Below are 25,831 nucleotides of genomic sequence, written 5' to 3'. Positions count from 1 at the left end.
ACCAGTGACATAGCCCCATAGTGGTCAGGGTGTCCAATTGGACACTTTTCGTCGAAAAAAATATCGTATATATAAGTAAAATGATACACAAAATGATTAAATAACATATTTTGGACACTCTTAACATAACAAACTATTATAGTCCAATGGTTTCATCTCCTTGGAATGAGGAAGTGCTCGTGTGTTCAAATTTATTGTGCTATTTCTGGACACCTTTTGTGAAATTTCTAGCTCCGCCACTGGATGGGACTGCCGTAATTGGGGTAAAGATGACGTTTGTTGGAAGATGGAAAAGGCAGTATCATTTTAGAATATCACTTTTATAACTTGTTTTCCCTATGTTCTTTATGGAAGTCATTTTCCTCAACTTTAAGGACCGTATTTCCCAAGATAACATGTTCTCCAAATTTTTTTGACTGGCACAAACATGAGAAAGTCGAAAAACATTTCCAAAATATATTTTCCTATGTACCTATCGAGCACACTCAATCTTGCCAAATTTCTCTCCCCTCCCATCTTTCCAAGGTTATCCATCACACGAAACACCCTGGATCCTATCATAAGTCGCCACCACCAATTATCACCATCAACCACTATTGTCAGCTATCATCACTACTAGCTATTAGCCACAACAAATATTATTCAAACCATGCATTGAGATGTTGAAAATTGAATGGTCATAATTATTTAATATTCAAATCTTAATACATCTTAATATTCAGATGTGTATTTGAACTCAACCATCTAGATTTTAATGCACATAATAAAATTCAAATGTGTATTCAACGTCTTAATCTTAATGAAACGAAAAGACCACCTAAAATTTCAACAAAATATCAGAATGAAAAACCTTAACAGGATTAAAGAATGATGATGCTCCTGATGAAGAAACAACAACATTTTCCATAGCAGAAACTCCTAACGAAATAATGCAGAGAAAAGAATAACAGGGCAGAGCCAGAACGAAGCAGCTTTAGAGACGAAGAAGATTGGAAAACATATATACAAAGCATAATCATTGATGTTACAACATTGTATAAAGTTAAAACTAAAAATTTACTTAACTTTGCGCAGCATTTCCAAAATAGTATCTGCATCTCGAATGTCCTGGCTTTCTTGTGATTCTTCATTTCCTTGAGAAAAATCAACACTGGTATATGTCCTGATTCCTGGACCATGTCCGCTACAATCCATTGATCGGCCTTGTTGTGCTCTTCTCACTTCTTTTTGATGCTCAGTCAGCTCAGTGTGTCTTCGTTTCGACTTTGAATAAATTCTGTCATTTCCTTCTGAACTATTAGCTGCATTCCCCACGAGTTCAACTCGTTTTGAGCACCTATGCAGTGTTGTTGGCACCTTGTATCTATTTGGAACTGTAACTTTATCTACATCGGCACTGTCCTTAGTATTGGTTAACAGGCTGCTTTTTCCGACTTTTATTTTTCCTCTCCTTGACAGCTTGTCTAGGACTGGAAGTAAGCTTTGAGGGTAGTCTAACTTGGTCTGCTCTCCGAATGTAGAATTCCAGAAGTCAACAGTGGAGTTGGAAATGACGAGATCTGGATGATCAAGAGTTTTCTCAAGAAGAGGCTCTTGGAGCTGAAGAAAAGAGGAATTGAATTCTATTATTGGTAGCGTTTTCTGCAAACAGCTCAGTGTCTGAATCCATAACTGTTGAAGTTGATCTTTGAAGTTACTGTCTTGAGCTTCAAAATGTGACAGCCACAGAAGCAATGTACTGGTCATCATCTGATGACAGAAAGCGGAATACAATTTAAACTTTTGTAATAGTAGAGAAAGGGAAAAAACAAAAGCAAATTAAGTAATGGCTTTATACTGCTGCTAATCGTCTCTGCTTCCTTCCAATCATCCGATTGGTAGAGAGCAGCACACATATGGGAAAGATAATTAAAAGATGGAAAGGAAAGGAACGGAATAAAAAAACATGGAAACACACATTATGAGATGAGAATAACATAGTAGCGTAGTTTAAGCTTAATAGTTCATACATATTTTCCTCCTCAAGACTAGAGTCTAAGTACAAACCTCAATGAATAATGTTATATCCTTCTGCAAGTTCAAGCAGCCAACAAAGTGAACCAGTGATGATAGCAGCCTGAAACTCTCAGTTAGCAGAATTCTGTACTCCATTTGAAGAAACTAGTTAAACGGGAAAGTCATTACCTTTTCTCAATGAGGCTGGTTGATAGATTAGTTTCACCCTTTGCCCTAGATAACTTCACGAAGCTGCAGAAGCAGTGGACATATAAGAAACATGTAGAGAATTGAAGTACGCGCAGAGTAAAGCTTATGCAATCAGCTTTTTCCAAATATCAAACAAATAAAAAATGGTATCAAATGTAGGCAATTTTGATCTCCTACACTTTTTTCAACTATTTCATTGCTCAAGTCAATTGATCAGAAACACTCTTTTTAAGGAAATGATACATGACAATGCTCTTCATATCACTGGAAGACTCTTGCAATATATTTTAGTCTGACATCAGTGACAATTACTAAGGACACCATATTAACAACTTCAACTCAGACATGTTGACTTCTACTCAGGAAAGCAAAGGCATACAACAACAACATAACCAGTGGAGTCTAGGAAGGGGAGAGTGTACACAGAGCTTACTCTTACCCTAAGTGTAAAGAGGTTTTTTCCGATAGACCCTCGGCTCAAGGAAAAACAGTCCAGAGAAAGAAGTAACAGAAGTACAAGAAACTACATATAGTAACAGAACAGAAGCAATTCATTTACTTCAACATATTGATGGAGGCAAACGACAACTAGAATATTCAATCAAAATAAGGCTGTCAAAACTCCAACTATTAGTTATGAAGCACTTCAGTGCTTGAACCAAATAATTTTATGTGTATAGTTTACAATTGCATTTACAGCAGCACAATTTTTAGGATTTTTTAAGTGCTCAAGTTATCAATCGAGCAGGAATTTTAAAATAGGTCCAGAATAATTATTTGGTAGAAAAGTTAAAAGGCATGCTGTTGGTTCAACCTGTACTTACATATCAAAAAAATGGTTCAATATTTTTGACCTGTCAGAAGGCCTTTGCTTTTATGCCTTAAATATTTTAAACCACCAATCTCAAGAGTAAGCTAGGTAATTGCTTCAGTAAGTGAAAAATTTGCAAAATCATATTGCTCACCAGGAAGCGAAATCCAAGCTACTTTTGATAATGCTGGATCTCCAACTTTCAGACTCTTTAACTTCAGATTTTGCTATCAAAGAAGTTTGTTCTACGGCACATATCATTGCTTCTCCAAACAATAACAGAACATCAATATCCTGACCATTTACACTTGACTGAGGTTCAGGGACAAGATCGCCATTGGTCAATGCTTCATTGAAATATGAACAAAGCATTGAGAACAGGTCCTCAGTTAGAGTAGGATAACCAATTTCTGATGCCCGGCTAAGAGAAACATGAAGTGATTTCCATACTTCAATAACATGCTGAAGCTTGAGATACACCTTAAGGCAAGAATATGCAGCAAATGGATAACACAAGAAATGTATTGTTATAGCATAACCAGGACTATCCGACTGCAATTTGAAAAGTGAGCGGAAGTTATGATTATCTATGTAATCTTTCAGACAATTCGCCAGAGCTACCCAGATCTCAAAGCAACAGGACATCTTCTCTGTATATAATAAACTAACAAAAAGATGGAGAATTTCCAAAGGCTCGTATAAAGATAGCAAAAGCTTGACATATCTGTGTTTCCCTTCAACTATATCATAATCAGGTGCTTTCAATGTTGCTCTGGTCACTGCATGGAAATAGAGCAAAGTAATATATGCAACTGGTGAGACCTTCTCCATACAATTCATAAAGCTGATATCTGGTATCTTTGCACTTTTGAATTTATACACTGGTTCTGACGTCTCAATATTTTTGAAGTCTACTATCACCTTGTAAAGAGGGGATTGCAATGTTGATGGTTCTAATTCTTCAACAAAAGCCTCCAAAAGCTGAAGTAAAAGAGGTAGCAAATCATCTATACCACCATCCCTTGAATGCATATTTTCATATACACTCTTCAAAAACTTTAACATCATATTCAGAGATAAGATAACCTCGTCATAAGTTATAAGGTCAGACTTCAAGCAATGTTTAACAGATATCAGAAGAGATCGAAACAAACTTGAGGCAGCACCATATGTCACTGTCCTGATTTCACCGGACAGAGTAATATCTGACCCATGAATGATCAGACCATGAATTGTGTTTAAGAAAAACTCCAAGTTACCAAGATCCAAAGGTGACCATTTAATTGGATAGTACTTCCATGAGTATTTTGCAGATTCTGGAAGTCTCATTGCCTTATGGTCATTTAACTTACTATTTACATCTTTATTTCCTGCTGAAATAAAATTATCGAGCAGCTCAATGCAGAAACTCCATGACCATATATTCTTATTGACAGGCCCAACCTTGATGATGACTTCCAAGATGGGATCCCAAACTGTTTTAACCACCGAATGGGAGCTGGCTAACTTGTCGAGCTTATACAGAAGATAAGACCATGTATTCAGGCAGGATACATGGACAGATGCATCACAATTGCTCGACATGATTCCTATAAGGGGAGTCATTACAAGTTTAATGTTTTTGGGAAATCCATCAGCTTCAGTTGGATCACTTCCTTTGAATACCGTTTGATCAGTAGGATTCTTTACAAGTGCATTGCTTTCAGGAGCATGAAGTTGTGAGCAGATTAAAGCATCAATGAGACCTTCCCAGGCCACCTGCAGAAATAAGGCATCTATTTAATTTTAAACACACCCCAGTTATTCAATAAGTTGACTTAGTGGAAGCACTCTATTTTCTTTTTCTTTCTTTCTTTTTTTTTTCATAGGAAAAATGGCACTAAGGAGCTGAATTTCCTGCAATGAAAAAAAGTAAAAAACTTGACAGCACTACAGCAATTGAGTGGTAAAACCTTCACATTATAGCTAATATAAAATGTATGGTATTCATATAGCTACGATGCCAGATATGTGCTATAGGAGGCAAAAATTCCTTACATCAAATTTTTGATGTGACACTCCAAGTACAAGAACACTATTAAATACATTAAAACATGACACACTAAGTTAATAGTAGAAGTCACTCATTAGTTTTAAAGTCAAACTAAATTGATGAACTTACTGCCTTTTATTGGGATAATATCCTAGAGTTCTCCCTCAAGTTAATTATTAGTAGATGACTTTGCATTAAGTTACTGGTGATTTTAAAGAATTCTATAATTTAGTTGATAAACTTGATCTCTTTTATCGGGATGATATTCTAGAATTCTCTCTCAAATCAATCATTCATGGACGAATTTGCAATTTGTAACTTGGTAAAAGCATTACTTAAAGTTGGTTTATTTTAATAGTTTTTTTATGTTACTACCATCGAACAAATCTAACAAAATCAGAAGAATCTATTTATTTTTTAATTGTTCAGTTTAATAATCTTTTTAGATTAATTCAAGCAAGCAAATCTGAAAAAAGAATAAATTTAACTAAAGAGGGCCGCCCAGTGTAAGAAGCCTGCTATGGCGAGGTTTGGGGAAAGGTCGGACCACAATGCATTATTTTCTTTATAGCTAAGAAGTGACTGTAAGAACTAAAATTTCCAATTAAATAGGATAATGCATATATTTGGGTTGGGCACTTGATTGTTAACACCAAAACATAGGCAGATGCTAATCAATGTTCATTAAAGTTGAGTAAATATATAAAAATTCTAAGCAAGGATACTGACATCATATAAGGTTGATTTAGTCATTTTAAAATTAAGAATCTGGTAGATATGTTAGCATGTCAATGATGTAGTATCTGTAGTGCCATCAAAGCTACAGCTTTTTCAGCGGGTGCTCATAAATAAGGATTGGACACATCCCATCTATGTTGCTTGGACACTTCAAAAATGCTGATGACTTTGTCATATCTTTCAAAAGTAGTGCATTTTTTAAGGATCCGGCATGGGTGCGGCAACATTTTCTAAGAGTCAGAGCAACATAGCTGATCCCACTAACAATCAGCGGCTATTGAATCCCATGATTAAAAATCAAATACTAGAACAGGACTTTTGCTTGACCAAGTCGCATTAAATTATCTGGAATTGATGTGTCAAACTTAGATGAACGAATAGCATACCAGTGAAGCACTCTGAATCTGTGGATCATGGTCCGAAAAAGTTTGTTCTGGAATTTTAAGCAATTTGTTGACCAAATGCTTATATTTCATTCCATAAGGTCCGAGTAGACGCAGAAACCATCTCCATACTTGTAGAGTTTGAATCTTCAAGCCTTGGTTCAGCAGCTCCTCCATCGTCAAAAGCAAAGTCTTCTTCAAATCTGTGACAAGGGCCTGTTTAAGAGGCAATAAACTAAAATTGATAAAACATGTCACTTAACAGTTAACATGAATTATAGTCTTTTTATCACAATCTATAAATCACAGCTTCCTTTAGAACGATGATTTTGGGTGGGGAATCTGCATGATCCCTATACTAATAAACAAATAACAAAAATTAATGCCTTGTATTTAACATATACACTTTTTGACTACACTACGTGGATCCTTCATTCACGCAGAATTCTTCAAAAACACTAATATAGATAATTGGACACATGTTTGTTCTGATTACTTTTTGTTCTGGAGATTAAGTTGAAATGCATAATACCAGTGGCGTACGCAAGATTTTTCATAAGCGGTGTCACATTTTAAAATAAAAATAAATAAACAAAAAATTATAATATTATATTAAAAAATTAAGAATTTTTTTTAGCATTTTTATGTGTGAGCGAAATAAATTTAATTAAAATATTAACTAGAATCGAAAAAGGTGCTATTGAGGTTCGAACTCCCAACATCTAACCTGAAGATATGACCCTGAACCAAATGAGCTACGCTACTCTTTGTTATAAGGAGTGTCACTTACTGTATTTGGTCTTGATTTATATTTTGCTTTTTAGTTATTTATACTTGATAAAATTTTCCGACGAAGCCGTGTCACGTGACACGCCTTTGCCTAAGGTAAATCCGCCCCTGCATAATACTGTAGTCTGTATAGATGCACATTTTTGGTCTCCCCAGGAAACATAAGAAACAAAGTGGATTACAGCGAACAAGAATATAAGAACAGAATATTATATGCTACCTTAGAAAGAATTACTGGTGGAGGACATATCACGCTTGAGACTTTTTGTAAACAACGCTCTGACATGTCTCTTTCCCTTTTATCACTGCTGACTAGTCTTCTATAAACTGGAGGAGCCCATATGTTTGACATGGCTCTCATATTTTGAGCTGATGTACTCGCCAACTTCATTACAGCCTATAGTAGTATAATCACAGAGAATAACTCAGAGATGACATGTACCAATACTAAAGAATTGATTTGAGATGATAATATGTATATATATATGTGTGTGTGTGTGTGTATGTGTATGTGTATGTGTATGTGTATGTGTACGTGTATGTATCATATATGTGTATGTGTATGTGTGTGTGTGTGTGTGTGTATGTGTACGTGTGTATCATATATGTGTATGTGTATGTGTGTGTGTGTGTATACATACATGCATTTCGCTGAAGGTTATACATTAAAAGTCCAGTGTACCTTTATTCCAAGTCATTTCGTATATATGCAAGAACATCCAAAATGATGGAAGTGCATTTGGTTTATAGACTATTAAGTGTACAAAGAGCAGTCCAGTACAAATTTGTTTTTTTATTGCGATTCTGATTCTGTTACTATTCAGGTACAAATATGGCTATCTCCTTCCATTTTCTTTTCTCATTAGTCATTACAGTATCATGAGAATAATCCAAGCAGTGGCGGAGCCAGAATTATCAGTAAGGGGGTTCAAAAACTGAAGAAATAGACACACGAAATTGCCGAAGGGAGTTCAACATCTACTATATATACCTAAAAAATTATTTTATCCATGTAAAAATCATATAATTTTCCGTCGAAGGGGGTTCGGATGAACCCCCTAATGATAATGTGGCTCCGCCACTGAATCCAAGGTGTAGCGATCAATTCAGAGAGCAACATTGCTTGCTCTATTCAACAAAAACAAACATTCTACTCCTTTCAAATGAACAAAAATTTTGTGAGAAGCACTATACATAGCGCTCATCTGCTGTATAAAAGAGAAGGTAATAACTCTTATTCAGCACATATGACTATCGATTTTCAACCGGAAGTCTTTTTCTTCACTCATTCTAAAAGAACTTGCTAAATAAACCCTGCTCATACAAATATTTGAAAAAGATGTTCCTCTAATTGTAAGTTCCATGATTATTTCACATTTATCTAAATGAACCATTATTCACGTGTATGATGTTGAAAGGAGTAGCACATGAGTTTTAACTCCTACTATCTGACAAGAATCAAGATCCAAATTTTACTTTGTTATTAGATTAGACACATCATTGCACAATATATTCAGCTTTACCTATCGCTTAGAACCAATCACATTATATTCAGCTATATTCAGCTATACATACCTGCATTGCCTCAAATGTGATTGAAAGAGAGCCAATAGGATTGTCAAGCGCATAAGTAATTGCCCTCAGTAAACACTGGAAATTTGCATCTAAAAGCGATGAGTTAAACTGCTGCATTGATATACACCACACACCCAAGTTGCAAACAGACTGCAATTAACAATAACTATAAGTCAAATTCTCGAATCATGTTTCTTAGCAAAGGCTGCCTTACATACATTACTTTGTTGCCTATCGAGAAGTTCAGAATACCTTAATCTTGCTGGTTGTAATAACCTCAACGAGAGAATCAACAATAGCCCTGGCATCATCACCTAAATTTAGTCATCAAAGCTACATTAGCTCCAGAATTCTGAATCTGCCCCAAGAATACTTGCACAAGTAACAGTAAAGAATAACTCACACGTGTAGCTTTGTGTGAATGACACCAAAACAAGACAAAAAGATCTGTTTATCACCTTCATTATTTTTTCAAAGTACACACTTCAATTCTTTCAACATACTCTTTATCTTAATCATATCCACCCATGCTTTATTTCTCTAATAAATTTGGCAAGAATTCAAGGTGAATTCTTTTTTCTACATCTTGTACTTCCTTAAATCCAACTAATCCAGAAAATGAATTTCTTCTCATTTTAGTCTCTCTGCCAAAGTGTTTGTCACTTTACACTTTTCAACAATCAAGTATGCTAAATTTTGACCTTGGATTTTTCAACTTGTGGGCTCTTTTTCTTCTTTCTTTTGTAGTGTCTGTGTTTATGGGGCTGCTAAATCTCTAATCTTTTTCAAATAACAAAGTTATCTACATCTATTTTTACTCCAACAACAGGTTAATTTGAGCCTTGAAAAGAGCATCCAACATTTTGAGATGGAGGGACTAACTTACGACACCTCTTTTGAGAGTTCAAATGAGCAACTAAACGGGATTCTTATAAGCAAGAAACGGAGAACACTTAAACAAAAATAAATAAAGGACAAAAGATAGAACCTTTGATTGAGCCAACTATAGATGGATGATATATCATAAATCCCAAGCACTTCAATGCCAGAGCAGCACTATAATTTTGAGGAAACATAACCAAAATCAGCTTTTGAAATTATCAACCAAAGAGGAAAGTTAGAAAGGAAAAAGAATAATTCAATTTTATACGCATGTCAACATATATATATATATAACACTTATACTCCCTCCGTCCCAAACTAGTTGTCAGGATAAACTAACATCAGAAAAGTTGCAAATTATAGTATTTTTCGAATAGTTTTTGAATATTCAATATTGAGTTATACGTTATTGAGTTGAAAATTAGTCAAATTCATTATCGAGAAGCAAAACATACAACTAATTTGGGACAGGGGAGTATGAACTTAGAAACCAAGTATGCACTAATTACATATAATATTTGAATTTGACTGTGAACTCGTATATATATTAACTAAGTTCCTTGTAGAAACTCATAAACTTTAAATTACTATTGAAGAAACTCACATTTCCTCGTCGTTATCGGAGACATCGGAGATAATATAGGAAACGATGATAGAAGATGAATCGGCGAGCAGCTTAACGAGAGAAGGATCGGCGCCGGATTGTTGCTGGAGATGAAGCAGCGTCGAGTAAGCCAGCGGTTTGTTTGATGATAAAAGAATTGTTATCTGCTCGAATTGCTCTTCGAAGGATTCCATGTTTCGGTTTGAAGAAAATCAAAGCTTTGCCCTAAATTGGAGAATTTGTGTCAATGGCGGATTTTCGCGCCAAATTCGAGAAACAAAGAGGGAAGAAGAGGGACGTATGTGATAGTTGGAAGTTTTCTAACTGGTCCCTCTAAGGTTTAAAATATGGCAATCTAGGCTACTTATTTTCTGAAAGTTCACATGAGAACTTTGACTGTATTGTTACTTTAAGGGCATCTCCAACCCAATTCTCTATTTTACTCTCTAAATATAGAGTTCTCTATTTTTTCAGACAATCAATTTCAACCCAATTTTTTATTTTACTCTCTAAAAAGAAATTTTTTTCTCTCTCTTCAATAGTATATTATTATTTTTATTTCATTCTTATTTTCATATTTCATAATATAAATCCTTTATTTCTTTTTTTCCCAAATAATTACTTTATATAATTTTTAATGTGATATGAAATTATATTTTATTCTAAAATTTTAAATAACATAAATTGCAAGAAAATATAATATAATACATAAATTAGGGGACAAATTCAAATAAAAGTGACATACAATTACATAAACACTCAATTTTCAAAATTATTACGTTGCTCCCATAAATGCTCTATTAATGCATTACGGAGTTCAAAATGAGCATTTTTTGTCCTTAATTTTTTTATGTCTAGCTAAAAATTGTTCAAACTGGAGATTTTCATCTACCACTATTTCTATAGTTGGAGTTGGAGCCTCTACGACATCTTGAATTAGTGCATTGAGATCACGTTCATCCTCAATTATCATGTTGTGCAATATAATACATGTAGTCATTATATCATGTAGTGCGTGTCGTGATCTTTAGTGCCAACATTATAAACACAACGTTAATTTTTTGCAAAGTAGATAATCCAAATCTACCCAGCGCATCAATGCGTTGTTCGAAGTACGTATCGTGATCTTTAATTGCATCAACAATACGAAGAAACAAATTGCGGGACATTCGATAACGATGGCGAAATATTGCATTATTAAAGCGTGGTGTGGCTGAAAAATAATCATGAAATAAATTATCATCAGCCACCTCATGATCACGATTGATTACCACATGACCTGAAATGGAGCCACCTATGAAAACTTCATTAGTATGATTTTGTAGAACTTGTTGGAACATGTAGTTGTTCATACGTAGCTGATTTATTAAATTATCATGATGTTTTGTACTAGGAAAAAATTTCAAATCTAACGAAGATGATGACGAAGAAGAAAAATCTTCATCATTATTATTAGAACAATCTCCAAGATTGAAATTCGTTTTCAAAGGACAAACCAAATTACTTGAATATGTTTTGAAATGAAATGAATATGCAGACTTCAAGTGGTAAATGGTGTTCATTATATAATATGTAATGTTTTATCTAAAAAATATTAAATGTACTGATGAGAATCTCATCCAACCGTTTATAATAAGATGAAATCCATCTAATGATGATTATGAAGATTACATTTTTAAATTATTGTTGTGATCAATTATGTATTGTACTTTATCTTGTATTTAAATTATTATGTTATGTATTATATTGTATTGTTATCTTGTATTTAAATTATTGTGTTGTGTATTGTATTGTTATCTTGTATTTAAATTACTATGTTATGTATTGTATTGTTATCTTGTATTTAAATTATCATATCATGTATTGTATTTTTAAATTAATTTTTTTCATCTTGCCATTTTAATTTTGCGTATTCTTTATAATTAAAATTACTATTCACGAAAAATAGAAAAATAAATAAAATACTATTAATTTGAAATTAAAATAGTATATATTAAATAATATTTTTAAAAATATTATATTACATTTAAATTTTTTTTATGAATATTAGATATTTAATTAATGGAATTATATGTAAAATAATATGTTAATTAGAAAGTAAATAAAAAAAAAAAAATAATAATGAAAAAGTGAAATAGAGAGTGTGAATAGTAATTCTCCAAATTTGGAGAACTACTATTCACCTCTCTAAATTTGAAGAATAGAGGGTGATTTGGAAGTGGGTTGGAGTGCTCATTTTCTATTTTACTCGCCAAATATAGAGAATGGAGAATAAAATAGAGGTGGGTTGGAGATGGTCTAAATACATACTAAGTATTAAATATGTTGTTAATGATGAAAATTGAAAAGTAAGGGTGTCAAAGAGAATATGAAAAGCTGATCGAGTTTAATCCAATCGCATCGAATCAAATTGATTTATATTATTTTTTAAATAAAATTATAGATTTTTATTTAAGTGTATAACCATCTCGAACAATTCGGATGGTCTTTTTTATTTATAAAAAAATTAAAAAGTTTTCTAACCGAACTAAATAACGTCCTTACGTGTGTATAAATATATTTTATGTATAAACAATGTATTAAATTTAATATATAAATATATTTCATAATATTTTGTCAATTATAAATATAACCTAGGTCCCAGGTGACTAGACGACTTTAGATCTTTGTTCTTTGATTAAGTTTAAAATTAAAAGATACTATAAATAGATATTCCATCCAACAATACGACAAAACTTAAGCAAACACTCCTATTAAATGTTTAAGATCAAACAATACAACAACAAGATTTTACATTCTTAACTTCTTGGTAAATAATTGAAATGTTTCTTCAAGAATGTGCTTGTAAAATAAATATTTTAATAATAATATATCTTGAGGTGATATTTTAAAAATAAAAAATTAAATTAAATCAAATCGTATTGGGAGGTGATATTTTAAAAATAAAAAAAGTTAAAATTATAGAGATCTGCGCTTGAGATACCCGTGCACCACTCACTTGACTGTTCATGTTTGGTCGAACCACTTTTATTTTATTGTTATTATTTTGTTATAATTACTTTATATATATATATATATATATATACTAGACATCGGAATTTGTGCTAGCACGGGCTCAATATATATCATTTTTTGTTTCAATTTATGTGGCAAAGATAAAATTAAAGAGTTAATCAAACTTTAATATTAATTTAAAATAGTTTAAATTTTTAATTTTTGTTAACTATGGTAAAAAATTTTTTATGTCTTTTAACATTCTAAATTGCTAATTATTGTTGTATGATTTGTAATATCTTTTACGCAAATAAAGGTTATTTCCTCTTTCTCAATTTATGTGGTACTAATAAAATTTTGAGATTTAATCAATTTTTTTGTCTTTAAAATATTCTATTGTTAATTACTGTAAATTATTGTACTTTCTAAGTAATTTTCAAATAATATATATTATTTCATTTGTCCAATTTATGTGTCACCGATAAAATTTGAAGAGTTAATCAGATTTTTTACATATTTTTATATCTTTTGAATATTTAAGTAAATAATTATTGTGATTTATAATATTTTATACAATTATTTTAAAAAAAATGAAACAACAAACAAAACTAATTCATCATAGGAAAATTACCAAAGCATCCTTGAATACATCAATAATGGGTCCCACTTTTTGTTTAAAAAAATATGCATATTGGAAGGATATTTTTTGTCCAAAGTGGAAATAGAATAAGTATAAAGCATTAAAGTCTTTTAAAATTTTAAATTGTTAATTCTTATTGTATGATTTGTAATACTTTTACGCCATTTTCAAAAATAGAGGTCATTTCTTCTTTCTCAATTTATGTAGTACTAAAAAAAATTTGAGATTCAATCAATTTTTTTTGTCTTTGAAATATTTCTAGCTGTTAATTACTGTAATTTATAGTACTTTCTAGGAAATTTTCAAATAATATATATTATTTCATTTGTCTCAATTTATGTGTCACCGGTAAAATTTGAAGAGTCAATCAGATCTTTTATATATTTTTATATCTTTTAAATATTTAAGTAATTAATTATCGTGATTCATAATATTTTATAGAATTATTTAGTATAGTAAAATAAATTTAAAAGAAACAAACAAAACGAATTCATCATAGGAAATTACCAAAGCATCCTTGAATACATCAATAATGGGTCCGACTTTTTGTTTTTAAGAAAATGCACATTCGAAGGATATTTTTGTCCAAAGTGAAAATATTGTGTAAAAAATGTGTATTTATTGTGATTTTGAATGTTTTGTGGGGTAATAGGACGCACGCAAAGTTAAGGTGTCTTTTTGAAAATCTGGGACAACTTCAAGTATCACTTAATGTTTTTTCTCAAAATCTAATTTACTTCGTAAACTATGTGTCAGATCAAAATCAGATTAACAAATTCAAAAGGAATGAGTAATAAATATATATAGAAATGACATATTTATTATTTAACTAAATAAAAAAATATGTAACTAAAAATCTTGTTATCTTTTGGTTGAAAACTAACAAGATAGTTACAATCATAGCTGCATTGTGGCTTATTATATATAGAATATATATATATATATATATATATATATATATTATTAAATTCAAATTCATAAAGTTTATTTTTTTAGACAATAATTTCTACTTTTTATTTTTTCATTTTTAGTTGCTCGAATTCAAAATTTCTAATTAAAAATAAAATTTTTGAATCATCTCACCACAACTCATATCGTTTTATCTACCATTTGTTTGATATATTTTTTTCCCTGCAATTAGGGAACCAGATTTCTTGGAAATTGTACAACGCACACAGTGCCTATTTCACCATTTATTTATTTTTTCTTCTTAATTTATTGCAATGAACAAAGAGCTTTCTTTTATTTTTAGTAAACAAAAACAAAGCTACTTGTAAGCAGTTTATGTATGTATTATTATCAAAAATAATTCAAATGAGTGGTTATAAATAATAATGTCTTTTCAGTTACAATTGGGAAACGTAAAAGATAATAGTATATCATATCACATATAAAATTTATAATCAGAAAATAATGTTTTCATGTCACTGAGCATTAAATTTAAAATGAAAGAATTTTTTTAAAAAAAAATCATGGTCTAAAATAAGTTATTAATATTTATTTGATTATAAAATATCTTATTAAGGATAAAATGAATATTTAAAGTTAAATTATTACTAAAAATATAGAAATATGTCATTCTTTTAAAGATCAACAAAAAATATATTATATAAATTGAGACACAAAAAATAATAAATATTAAATTATTATTGAATTCTCCATTTTTCTTTTCTGAATAACTTTAAAAATTCTTGATCTCGAAGAGTTTTAATCTAAGAACTTGAATTATGGTCTTGCTCTTTCAAATATGTTTAGACCACTCGAATACTTGTAGGGTTTGTGGAGATTTTATTAGTTTTGAATCACGAGGTCTTTTTGATTTCTCGTTATGAATTCTGAAATTTGAGAATTCTAATCTATATATCTATATAAAGAAGAAACATGAAGCTGCTAATGTGGCATGTCTCTAAAACCAAGAATAACATTTATCCTTTTTTTTCTTCAAATTTTTGACATTTATTTTTAATTTTTTTATATTTATCTTATTTTAAATATTGTGTAACATAATCAAGTAAATGAATAGAAAAAAAAACGATTCTATTAATTTCAAGCTTTTACTGAATGAATAGGAAAAGACATCCGTTTACTTTCAAAACTTTTGTAACTCCTAAATCCTAATTAACAGATAGGCCTTTATGCACATTGAAAATTATTTATTTTCTTTTGAAGTTACTAATCTTAATATTGTCATTCACGCAACATTTTTTTTATTATAGTGATTCAAGATTTCATGACAATATAATATTATTGTATACTTTCCAAAGTTCTTCTAAAACAAATTAATTTGATTGGACATAATTTTCACTTTCTTATTACAGTGATTCAAGATTTCATGACAATTTATTGACTACTTTTCTTAATTTCATCTAAAAAAAATTAACTTAGGAATATGCGGTTGCACTTATTTTTCACTTTTCGAATTTATCGAAATTTATGTTGTTCTCACATTTTTCTATATTTACTGCATATTATGGTAAATGCTATAACTTGAAGTTTAAGTTAATTTCTTTAGATTTTGTAAGGTATTTTGTAATGTTTTTTTAAATTTATCAAGGCCATGTTAGATGTTGGCTTATGTTGATAATAAATTGGTTTGTGTTTTTTGCTATGAGTTACATGAAGTTAAAATGCAAGTAATTTATTTAACATTTCGGAGAAATATCAAGATTGTTTAAATGTAAAAAAAAAGGTGAGTTTTTAGTTTTTGAATTCTACTTTTCAAAAGTTTTGATTTTATTTTAGGGTAAAAAAAGAAATGTATGTGAAGAATATCTTTTTTTAAAAAAACGAAGGCACTATCCACTGATATTTTCCTTTTAATCTATTATTGTGCTATATTTTAATTAATTTCAATTAATTGTATACGAAAAAAAATGACACCTGAATTTATTAAAGAGATCAACCAATTAACTAATGAAATTTCAATAAAAATATTCATATTTGCAAATGTAATCTAAACAAATAAAATATATATAGATAATTTTATTTTTTATAAAGACTAAATTTATGAAAAAATATATATCTATTCACTAATATTTCTATGTTCACTATAGAAGGAGAAAAAAGTTGTGTCGAGAAAAAATAATTCCGACCAATTAAATTAAAATGATATGATGATCATATTTAATTGATTGATCTTTAATTTGATTAGTTACGCCATGTCACGTTCACCCATGATCTATTCCTTTATCGCCTTGTTTGCAACAAATTTTAAACATATGGAAAATAAATAAATCACAAAATAAAATCTGAAGAAACATAATTTAATTGAGGGTACAATTCTGTTTCTCCGTTAATTCTCCTTTCCTAAGATTTATCCATGATTCGAGGGCCGTTAGTGACATATTTCTCGAACTAGGATGATTTAGATTTGACCTCTATATGAATATTCCATGACTTTTGTGGAATATATCGAGGTCTTGATCTCTTTATGGAATTTTTTAGATGACTTTTAAAAGAATTTAGTACCCTTTATATAGGCATAATAAACTAGGGTTTAGGGTTGAGTAGCCTTCAAGAATCCTAATTTGAGTTGAACACAATTAGTAGAGTCCCAACTCGAATTGAACACATCTTGTAGAGTCCCACAAAATTTCAATGTCTAGAAATGCCCCCTGCTTCAAGGCTTGTCGGAGTGTAGACTTGATGAAACTCATGAAAGACAAGGCTTGAAGTACTCATTCTTCCACCTTTGCAGCTTCAGATTTTCAAATTTGATTTAAGAGACAAGAGAGAAAGGCAAATTTGGTCCCACTGGGCGTGCCAATTTGTTTGCAACAAATTTTAAACATATAGAAAATAAATAAACCACAAAAATAAAATTTGAAGAAACATAATTTTATTCATCAAGATAGCGGGTACAATTCTGTTCCTTCCTTGATTCTGCTCTCCTAAGATTTATCCATGATTCGAGGACCGTTAGTGGCGTATTTCTCGAACTAGGATGATTTAGATTTGACCTCTATATGAAAATTCCATGTCTTCTGTGGAATATATCGACGTCTTGATCTCTTTATGGAATTTTGAGATGTCTTTTAAGAGAATTTAGTACCCTTTATATAGGCATAAACTAGGGTTTAGGGTTGAGTAGCCTCCAAGAATCCTAATTTGAGTTGAACACAATTTGTAGAGTCCCAACTCGAATTGAACACATCTTGTACGTAGAGTCCCACAAAATTTCAATATCTACAAATGCCCCTGCTTCAAGGCTTATCGGAGTGTAGACTTGATGAAACTCAGAGACGAGGCTTGAAGTACTCATTCTTCCACCTTTGCAACTTTAGATTTTCAGATTTGACTTAAGAGATAAGAGATGAAGGGCAAATTTGGTCCCACTGGGCGTGCCAATTAGTAGAGTCACAACTCGAATTGAACACATCTTATACAGTCCCACAAAATTTCAATGTCTAAACACCTCTTTCACTCAATTTAGTATGGCACATAATTTAACATATGACTATTTAGTTTATTTCACGTTTTATTATTTTTGATACATGATATTACTTGACTTGATTTGATACGTCATTTCACCGCTGACTCATTAATATCTTTCATATATGTTTGTAAAAAACGTTTTCAATACGACTAATATTCATAAATTATTTCACGATTGATGTTAGTCAACAAATTGCGATGTCATTTTCTTGACAAACGATTTTTTTTCCCTTATCCTTTTGATATATATATATATATATATATATATATATATATTGATTATAGTAGAAGAAAATAGAAATACGCAAACTAAACCATCACTGTTGATACACATGTATTTGCATATTTTTTTTGAAGTTTTTCATTGTTAGTTATTATCTTTATTAAAATTTGATAAAATTTGAATTCTAGATTATAGAGTTCATTTTTGAGGTATCGTTTTTAATGTAACTCTTTTTCCTTTTCAGAAACTCAAATCCAAAACCGATAAATTGATGATAGAGATATTATGATTAAAAAAATATTATTTTCTCAATGAAATTTTATACTAAAAAATGTTCAGTGACTATTTCGACAAATATTTTGATTAAATTAATGAGAAAATACAAGATGGTAATATTTTCACACGAAAAATTAAAAACATTCAGCATTTCAATAAAAATCTATTTTTCATCCGCATATTCTTTTTGTAAATTTATGACTTTTAAATCACACGAAAGTAATTGTACACGTACCTTACACGATATAACTTTCTAAATACAATAATTATGATCTGAGTTAGTAAATCATCAGCTCCAGCTCAGCATTTTGAATCCAATAATTAAGAATATTAAAGAACAATTAAATCCCTATCGAATAATCCAGGTGTTCATTTAATGATTGTGCTTGTGGGCCCATCTGACTAATCACTTCCTTAAACGCAATATATTTTCTCTAATCACAAAAATTATCTGAATAATTCAACAATTCAATTCTTAGTTGCCAAGAATTAGATGCATTTAACTTTGCTAATCACCTTTTTAATGATTTAAATAATTTAAATAACTCAATTCAAAGCAGTCACGTAAAACTTCACTTTTCAGTTTTCACCACAAAAGCTTGCGATAGGTACATTTTGTAGAATAATTAGATCCAACATAAATAAAATATTTATAATGTAACCATATGTACCAACTAAAAAAAGAAAAATATATCTCATATAAATTAGAATAAAAAACAATTTTAAAAAATCAATCATTTGATTTTTGGTGACATCGAAACATCGATGTGGTAAAATCTTATCGGCTATTGACATATCAAACAATCGAACACTAATCCATGTCACGACAATATATTCAGTGCAATTTTATCAGGATCTAAAAATATAATATATACACAATTTTTAATATTAATATAAAAATAACACAAATTAGAAATAATACGATAATCGAATAATAGGTTTCCTTTATTTACGATATAAATTTTAAAGTGATAAAAATATATAATTTTATTGATATAATCATAAAATAACATTCTACTTTCGTTCACTTTTAATTGTCATAATTTCCTTTTTTTAGAGTCAAATGAAAATAACATTGACTAATATTTTACGATGTATTTTTTCATCATATTGATATGCAAAAAAAAATGGAATTTATAGTACTTTTTGTATAGTTTTTGAATATCTATTTTTAAAAAAATATCAAATTATTATAATCTAATTTAACTTTAAAAATTAATCAAATTAACCTTTGAAAAGTGTAACATAACAATTAAAAATAGACAAAAAAAAAACTATAAAAATTATTTTTGTCATTGACGTATTTCTCAAATTAGAATGATACGGTCAAAATAGTATTGAATTTTCATGAATCGAGGAGTCACACTAAACTTGTCATTATCCTTTTTCTTCAAGTTGGGCACAACTTGGCTGCCCGGAAAACGGCGGTTCAACGTGGCTGTCTGATCCACCGTCACTGTTAACAATCCTTTTCCCTCCCGTAACAGTTGTATTTCCCCATTTAATTGCACTTTTAGTCCTTTAACTATTTATAAAAAATTATTTTGATTCTTAAAAGATTTTTATTTAATTAAATATTTTTAGCCTTTCATTAATTTGAATATATTTTATGATCCTTTATATAAGAAAAAAAGTGCGATATTTAGATTATTTCAAAAGTAATAGTGGTTAATTTAGTTCATGAGATAAAAATAGATAATTCAAGATTATTATTTTTAAAAATCACCTTAGTGCAAAGAAATCAGAAATTAAAAGATAAAAGTTCATATAATCAATTGATTGAGAGTTTTCAAACTTTTTAATTTTATTTTATTTGATAAAATGTATAAATTTATGCTATTATAAATTAAATATCAAACCTAATCCTAGATATTCCATTCTTATCCATCAAAGTTGATGTTATTTTATTCACCTCTCATGTGTCCATATCCCGATTGCGTGCATTTAATATTTCTTTGCACATAAAGAATGCCATTTTTAATTTTTGTCTTTTTATTTCTTTTGTAAAATAAATTAGTCTAAAAATCATATTTTTATAACTATCATCTCTAGATAACTTAGTTGGCAAACAAAATATCCCCCAACCGTAACTCATCACAATACATTAATAGTGGAATGATTTAACACTTAATAATTTGTTATATTTGTAAAAATAATAATCTCAATCAACCAAAAATCACAAGGACTAAAATTAAAATATTTAATATTTAGAGGACTAAAAGTGCAATTTTTTCTTTTTCTTATTAGAACATGAAATTGAGCTCTAGCAGACCAAAATCACCAATCATGTTTGAGTTGATTTCTATTTCTGGCCATCACCCTAATTTCATCATCAATACTATAAATAGGCCAATCCAAAACCCCATAATCCCATCATTCTTCTCTTCTCCAACAACCCATTTTTCATACTCATTCAATAAATCTATTAACCCTTTACAATTCTCTGTTTCATCACCTACCACTTCAATTCTTGCTCACAAAGTAAGTATCTTTTATGGTTTTTTGCATTGTAGTTGTTGTTTTTGTTCAATTTAGTTTCGTGGGGTTCCATTAAATTTGAATTTTATGAAAATCCCATATCAAGACTTAATCACTCTGTCATAGTGGGTTGTGGGTTGACATTATGATATTCAAGAAAGCTAATTTATTTGATATTGTACATTAAAAATCTTATCTTTTGAGTAAATTTCAATGCATTGTCACTTTAGTTTACTGGGGGTCTTTCGAATATGTTGTTGTTGCTGTTGTTGTCTTATTTAATTTATTGACTCTGATTTGAAGTTTTCTGGTTTTGGTACATATAGATGTGTTTCTACACTTCCTTAGTTTAGAAAGTGGTGGGAATAAGCTTCTTATTGTTGGTATGGTGATAAAGATTGTACTTTGATATGTGTTATCTGAGCCAAGGGTCTTTTGAAGACGGCCTCTCTACCTCCACGAGGTAGGTAGGGGTAAGGTCTGTGTAAACTCAACTCTTTCCTGATCTCACTTGCGGGATTTCATAGGGTATGTTGATAAAGATTGTAATTTGGGTTTGATTTTCTTATTTTTTTGGTTTGTTTCAGGGAAGTGAAGTAGAATTTGAGAAAGGGGTAGAAGAGGAGGAAGAAGAAGCAAAAACAGTAGTAGACGCTGCCATGACGATTACTCCAGCGATAAGGATTTCTGACAGAAAACTAATGGTGAAAGACAGAACAATATTAACAAATGTACCCGACAACATACTCACCACTCCCGGTGCTGCATCAGGTCCATTGGAGGGTGTATTTCTTGGTGCAGAATTTGATCATGACAATAGCAGCCATGTTGTGTCACTCGGGAAATTACAGGATGTTCGGTTCTTGTCTTGTTTCAGGTTCAAGTTATGGTGGATGGCTCAGAAAATGGGTGATAGGGGAAGTGAAATCCCAATGGAAACACAATTTCTTCTTGTTGAAACAAAAGATGGATCTCATCTCGGATCCAACAACAACAACAATGATGATAATATTGTGTATGCTGTTTTCCTTCCATTAATTGAAGGTTCATTTCGAGGTGTTCTTCAGGGGAATCCTGAAGACGAGCTCGAATTATGCCTTGAAAGTGGTGATAAGGACACTGTTGGCTCAACATTTAATCAAGCAGTTTATATGCATGCGGGCAGTGATCCGTTTGTTGTCATCACTGAGGCAATTAGGGCGGTGAAGTTACATCTCAAGACTTTCCGGCAACGGCACGAGAAGAAGCTCCCCAAAATTGTTGATTACTTTGGGTGGTGCACTTGGGATGCTTTTTATCAAGAAGTTACTCAAGAAGGCGTTGAAGCCGGACTCGAAAGTCTTACAGCTGGTGGTATCCCGCCGAAATTCATCATCATCGACGATGGCTGGCAGTCAGTCGGCGGTGATCTAGAAGTTGATAAACCATTGATGAGACTTACAGGATTAAAAGAAAACGAAAAATTTCAGAAGAAAGAAGATCCAACGGTGGGGATTAAAAACATTGTGAATATAGCTAAAGAGAAATACGGGTTGAACTATGTGTACGTATGGCATGCGATAACGGGTTATTGGGGCGGAGTCCGACCAGGAGTGAAGGGGATGGAGGAATACGGGTCGGTTGTGAAGTATCCGGATATTACAAAAGGGGTGATGGAGAATGAACCAGGTTGGAAAACGGATGCAATTGCGGTTCAGGGTTTGGGTTTGGTTAACCCGAAAAGTGCTTATAAGTTTTATAATGAAATGCATAGTTATTTGGCATCAGCTGGGGTGGATGGATTGAAGGTGGATGTGCAGTGTATATTGGAGACACTAGGGGGTGGTTTAGGGGGTCGGGTTGAGCTCACTAAACAGTATCATCAAGCTCTTGATGCTTCCGTTGCTAGGAATTTCCCTGATAATGGTTGCATTGCTTGCATGAGTCACAGTACTGATGCGCTTTACTGGTATGTTCACTTTCTATTTTGGTTTAATATTTTCCATTTTTGATGATGAACTTCAAGTCTTTACAGCTGAAATTTAGTTCTAAGTGATTCATTTGATGTTAGCGTGATCTATATTTCTCATGTTAACCACTAATTTTTTGGTCAGTTTCTTGAAATATTGAGATTTTTCTTGATTTTGGGAAGTAGATGCATATCAGAATATGTAAAGATCTGATTTTTCAGGCTTTTCTCTGTCGGTGTTTTGATTATTTTTCATTGAGAAATAGAACATTTCTAAAGTTTTCGACAAAGTAAATTGTATTACCATCTTTTCTTTTTCTTTGGTTACTAGCATACAAAGTAGTGTAAAGTAGTATATTCATGTTGCTTCTGGCTGGCCCAATGTGCCAAATGAAAAATACTCTAGCTGCCATGGTTTCCTCCAAATAGTTGCTGGAATTGCTTAAAAAAATAGTTTTTTGGCAAGTTGATATTTTCTGTATTGATAATATCAATAACAGATAAGGCCCATGTGTCCTTTTTCGTTTTTTTTTAAACTTAATACAGCATTTAGTATGTGGTTACTGTACAGATTTTATAACTTGTTTAATGTTGTATTTGGATCATTTCAATGGAACAGTTCAAAGCAGACGGCAGTTGTGAGAGCATCAGATGACTTCTATCCAAGAGATCCAGTTTCACACACCATTCACATTGCTTGTGTGGCATACAACAGTGTGTTCCTTGGAGAAATTATGCTGCCTGATTGGGACATGTTCCACTCCCTTCATCCAGCAGCCGAGTATCATGGCTCAGCGAGGGCGTTGAGTGGTGGACCTGTCTATGTTAGGTAATAAATTTATGTCCAATGAGTATTTATATGGATCCTTGTTTTGTAACGACAGTAGCATGTGATGATTTGTGTCGAGTTGCTAATTTTTTTGCTCTGTTCCGAATGACAGTGATGCACCTGGCAAGCACAACTTTGATGTTCTGAGGAAGCTTGTTCTTCCCGATGGTTCAATTCTTCGTGCTCGTTTGCCTGGTCGACCTACAAAGGACTCCCTTTTCACTGATCCTTCTCGTGATGGTGTTAGGTACGTGTTCCATTTTCACCATTAATGCAATTTATTGAATGTTCAGCTTAGGTGGTCCTTAGTTGAATTTTTTGAGGTGGAAGGTTGGTTTGTTTAGAATGGGAAATAAGGATAAAGACCACAAGAATGTGCAGTTTATATTCCTCTATTTCCTTCTCTTTTTTTTTTATAACTATGGTTAAGCTGTGGCTGATAATGGGAAGTGAACTGTTTTGGTAACATGATTGCAAATAGTGAGAGTTGTGTCTAACGAACATAATGATGTTTTCAGCCTTTTGAAGATATGGAACATGAACAAATACACTGGTGTTCTTGGAATATACAACTGCCAAGGTGCAGCGTGGAGCACGGTTGAGAGGAAGACCACGTTCCACAAAACCAACTCAGAGGCGATAACAGGCTATATAAGGGGCCGTGATGTCCATTTCATATCTGAAGCTGCCTTGGACCCCAACTGGAGTGGAGACACAGTTCTTTACTCTCATGGAAGTGCTGAGCTTGTTGTTCTCCCGTATAATGCAGCAATGCCTGTTTCTTTTAAGATCCTTGAGCACGAGACATACACTGTCACGCCTGTTAAGGTCTTGGCACCTGGCTTCAGCTTTGCACCTTTGGGGCTCATTGACATGTACAATGCTGGTGGGGCAATTGAAGGACTAAAATATGAGGTGAAGGCAGGCGCAGAACTGTCTGAACTCGAGGCTGGATATCAAGGTGAAGGAAATCTTGTGGCTGAAGATAAAATTGAGAACTTGAGCACAGAAGCAGTTGCAGTAGTGTCGATGGAAGTAAGGGGATGTGGCCGATTTGGTGTTTACTCGTCTGTCAAGCCGAGGAAGTGCAGTGTGGGTGGAGATATGCTTGATTTTGCCTATAACTCAGAATCTGGTTTGTTAACTTTGAATCTTGATGCTATGCCTCCAGCAGATCAGAAAGTGCACATCATTGAAGTTGAAGTATAGATATTAGGAAGGAAGAGATTATTAAGAAGGGGATTTTTTGGGGACTCAAAAAGTGAGATTGGGACTTTAGATAACTTGTCCGGTCCTGCTAACACGAGATGTTTTGTGCCTTACTAGATTATGATCCATAGTATGTGTCCCCACTTATTTGTATCACCATTGAATAGTTAAGCGGCATGGTAGAAGCTGATGATCTAAGAAGGAATTTAATGTGGTCCATTAATAATGGAATATGGTTATCATTCAATAATGTGATTATGATTGTGTTTGACAATGCTGTTTTCATTCTCTTGTTATGTTTGGGCCAACTTGCGCAAACTTTGATTATTCTATAAGACCCACGATAGGTGTAGTATTTGTAGAGATTATGATATTTTTTGGTCCTGTTTGGATTGCTTTTCTTGTAGCTATTATGGTGGAAGAAATGTAAATTTGATTTTCCAGTACCTTCTCCCCCTCTGCAGCTTTGGTTCCTACTACCTCCAAACCCCAGAGCTTTCAGTCCTCCAACGCTCCTACCCCTAGTTTTCGTTCTTATGGCTCAGAGATTGAACAATTTGACAGTAAAAGTTTATGCTTTGTTATGTATCGTTGCTATTGTATATTGTATTGTGTTGTCTTGATGATATAATGTTTGGATAGATTGTGTTGGTTCTCGTTAAATAGTGAGCAATATGATGGACAAATCTACAATAGAATTATTAGATAACAATATGAGAAGAAAAAGATAGGTAATGAGGCTATAATCTCTTTGGATCATTTGTGGCATCTTGTTGAGAGG

General features: G+C 31.8%; 2 protein-coding genes across 2 annotated transcripts; one reads left to right on the top strand and one right to left on the bottom strand.

Moving 5' to 3' along the window:
* Window positions 1-1,056: 1,056 nt before the first annotated feature.
* On the bottom strand, window positions 1,057-10,238 carry LOC125824588 (uncharacterized). Its single transcript, XM_049503992.1, has 10 exons — window positions 10,020-10,238; window positions 9,522-9,589; window positions 8,786-8,847; window positions 8,534-8,683; window positions 7,179-7,355; window positions 6,173-6,385; window positions 3,171-4,774; window positions 2,185-2,247; window positions 2,047-2,116; window positions 1,057-1,749 (listed from the first exon to the last, which is right to left on the bottom strand). Exons 1-10 carry the CDS (start codon window positions 10,211-10,213, stop codon window positions 1,057-1,059), a joined length of 3,294 nt encoding a protein of 1,097 aa, XP_049359949.1. The 5' UTR covers window positions 10,214-10,238.
* Window positions 10,239-20,854: 10,616 nt separating this feature from the next.
* LOC125824291 (probable galactinol--sucrose galactosyltransferase 6) lies at window positions 20,855-25,228 on the top strand. Its single transcript, XM_049503638.1, has 5 exons — window positions 20,855-21,067; window positions 21,652-23,012; window positions 23,632-23,841; window positions 23,954-24,088; window positions 24,360-25,228. The coding sequence occupies exons 1-5, from the start codon at window positions 20,873-20,875 to the stop codon at window positions 25,048-25,050; spliced, it is 2,592 nt and encodes an 863-aa protein (XP_049359595.1). The 5' UTR covers window positions 20,855-20,872; the 3' UTR covers window positions 25,051-25,228.
* The last annotated feature ends 603 nt before the right edge of the window (window positions 25,229-25,831 follow it).

Source organism: Solanum verrucosum, unplaced genomic scaffold (assembly GCF_900185275.1).
Source record: "Solanum verrucosum unplaced genomic scaffold, falcon-dt-bn FXZP01000022.1, whole genome shotgun sequence".
NCBI lineage: Eukaryota > Viridiplantae > Streptophyta > Magnoliopsida > Solanales > Solanaceae > Solanum > Solanum verrucosum.
Note: the sequence above shows the minus strand (reverse complement) of the source record. Positions and strands in the feature narration are given on the sequence as shown.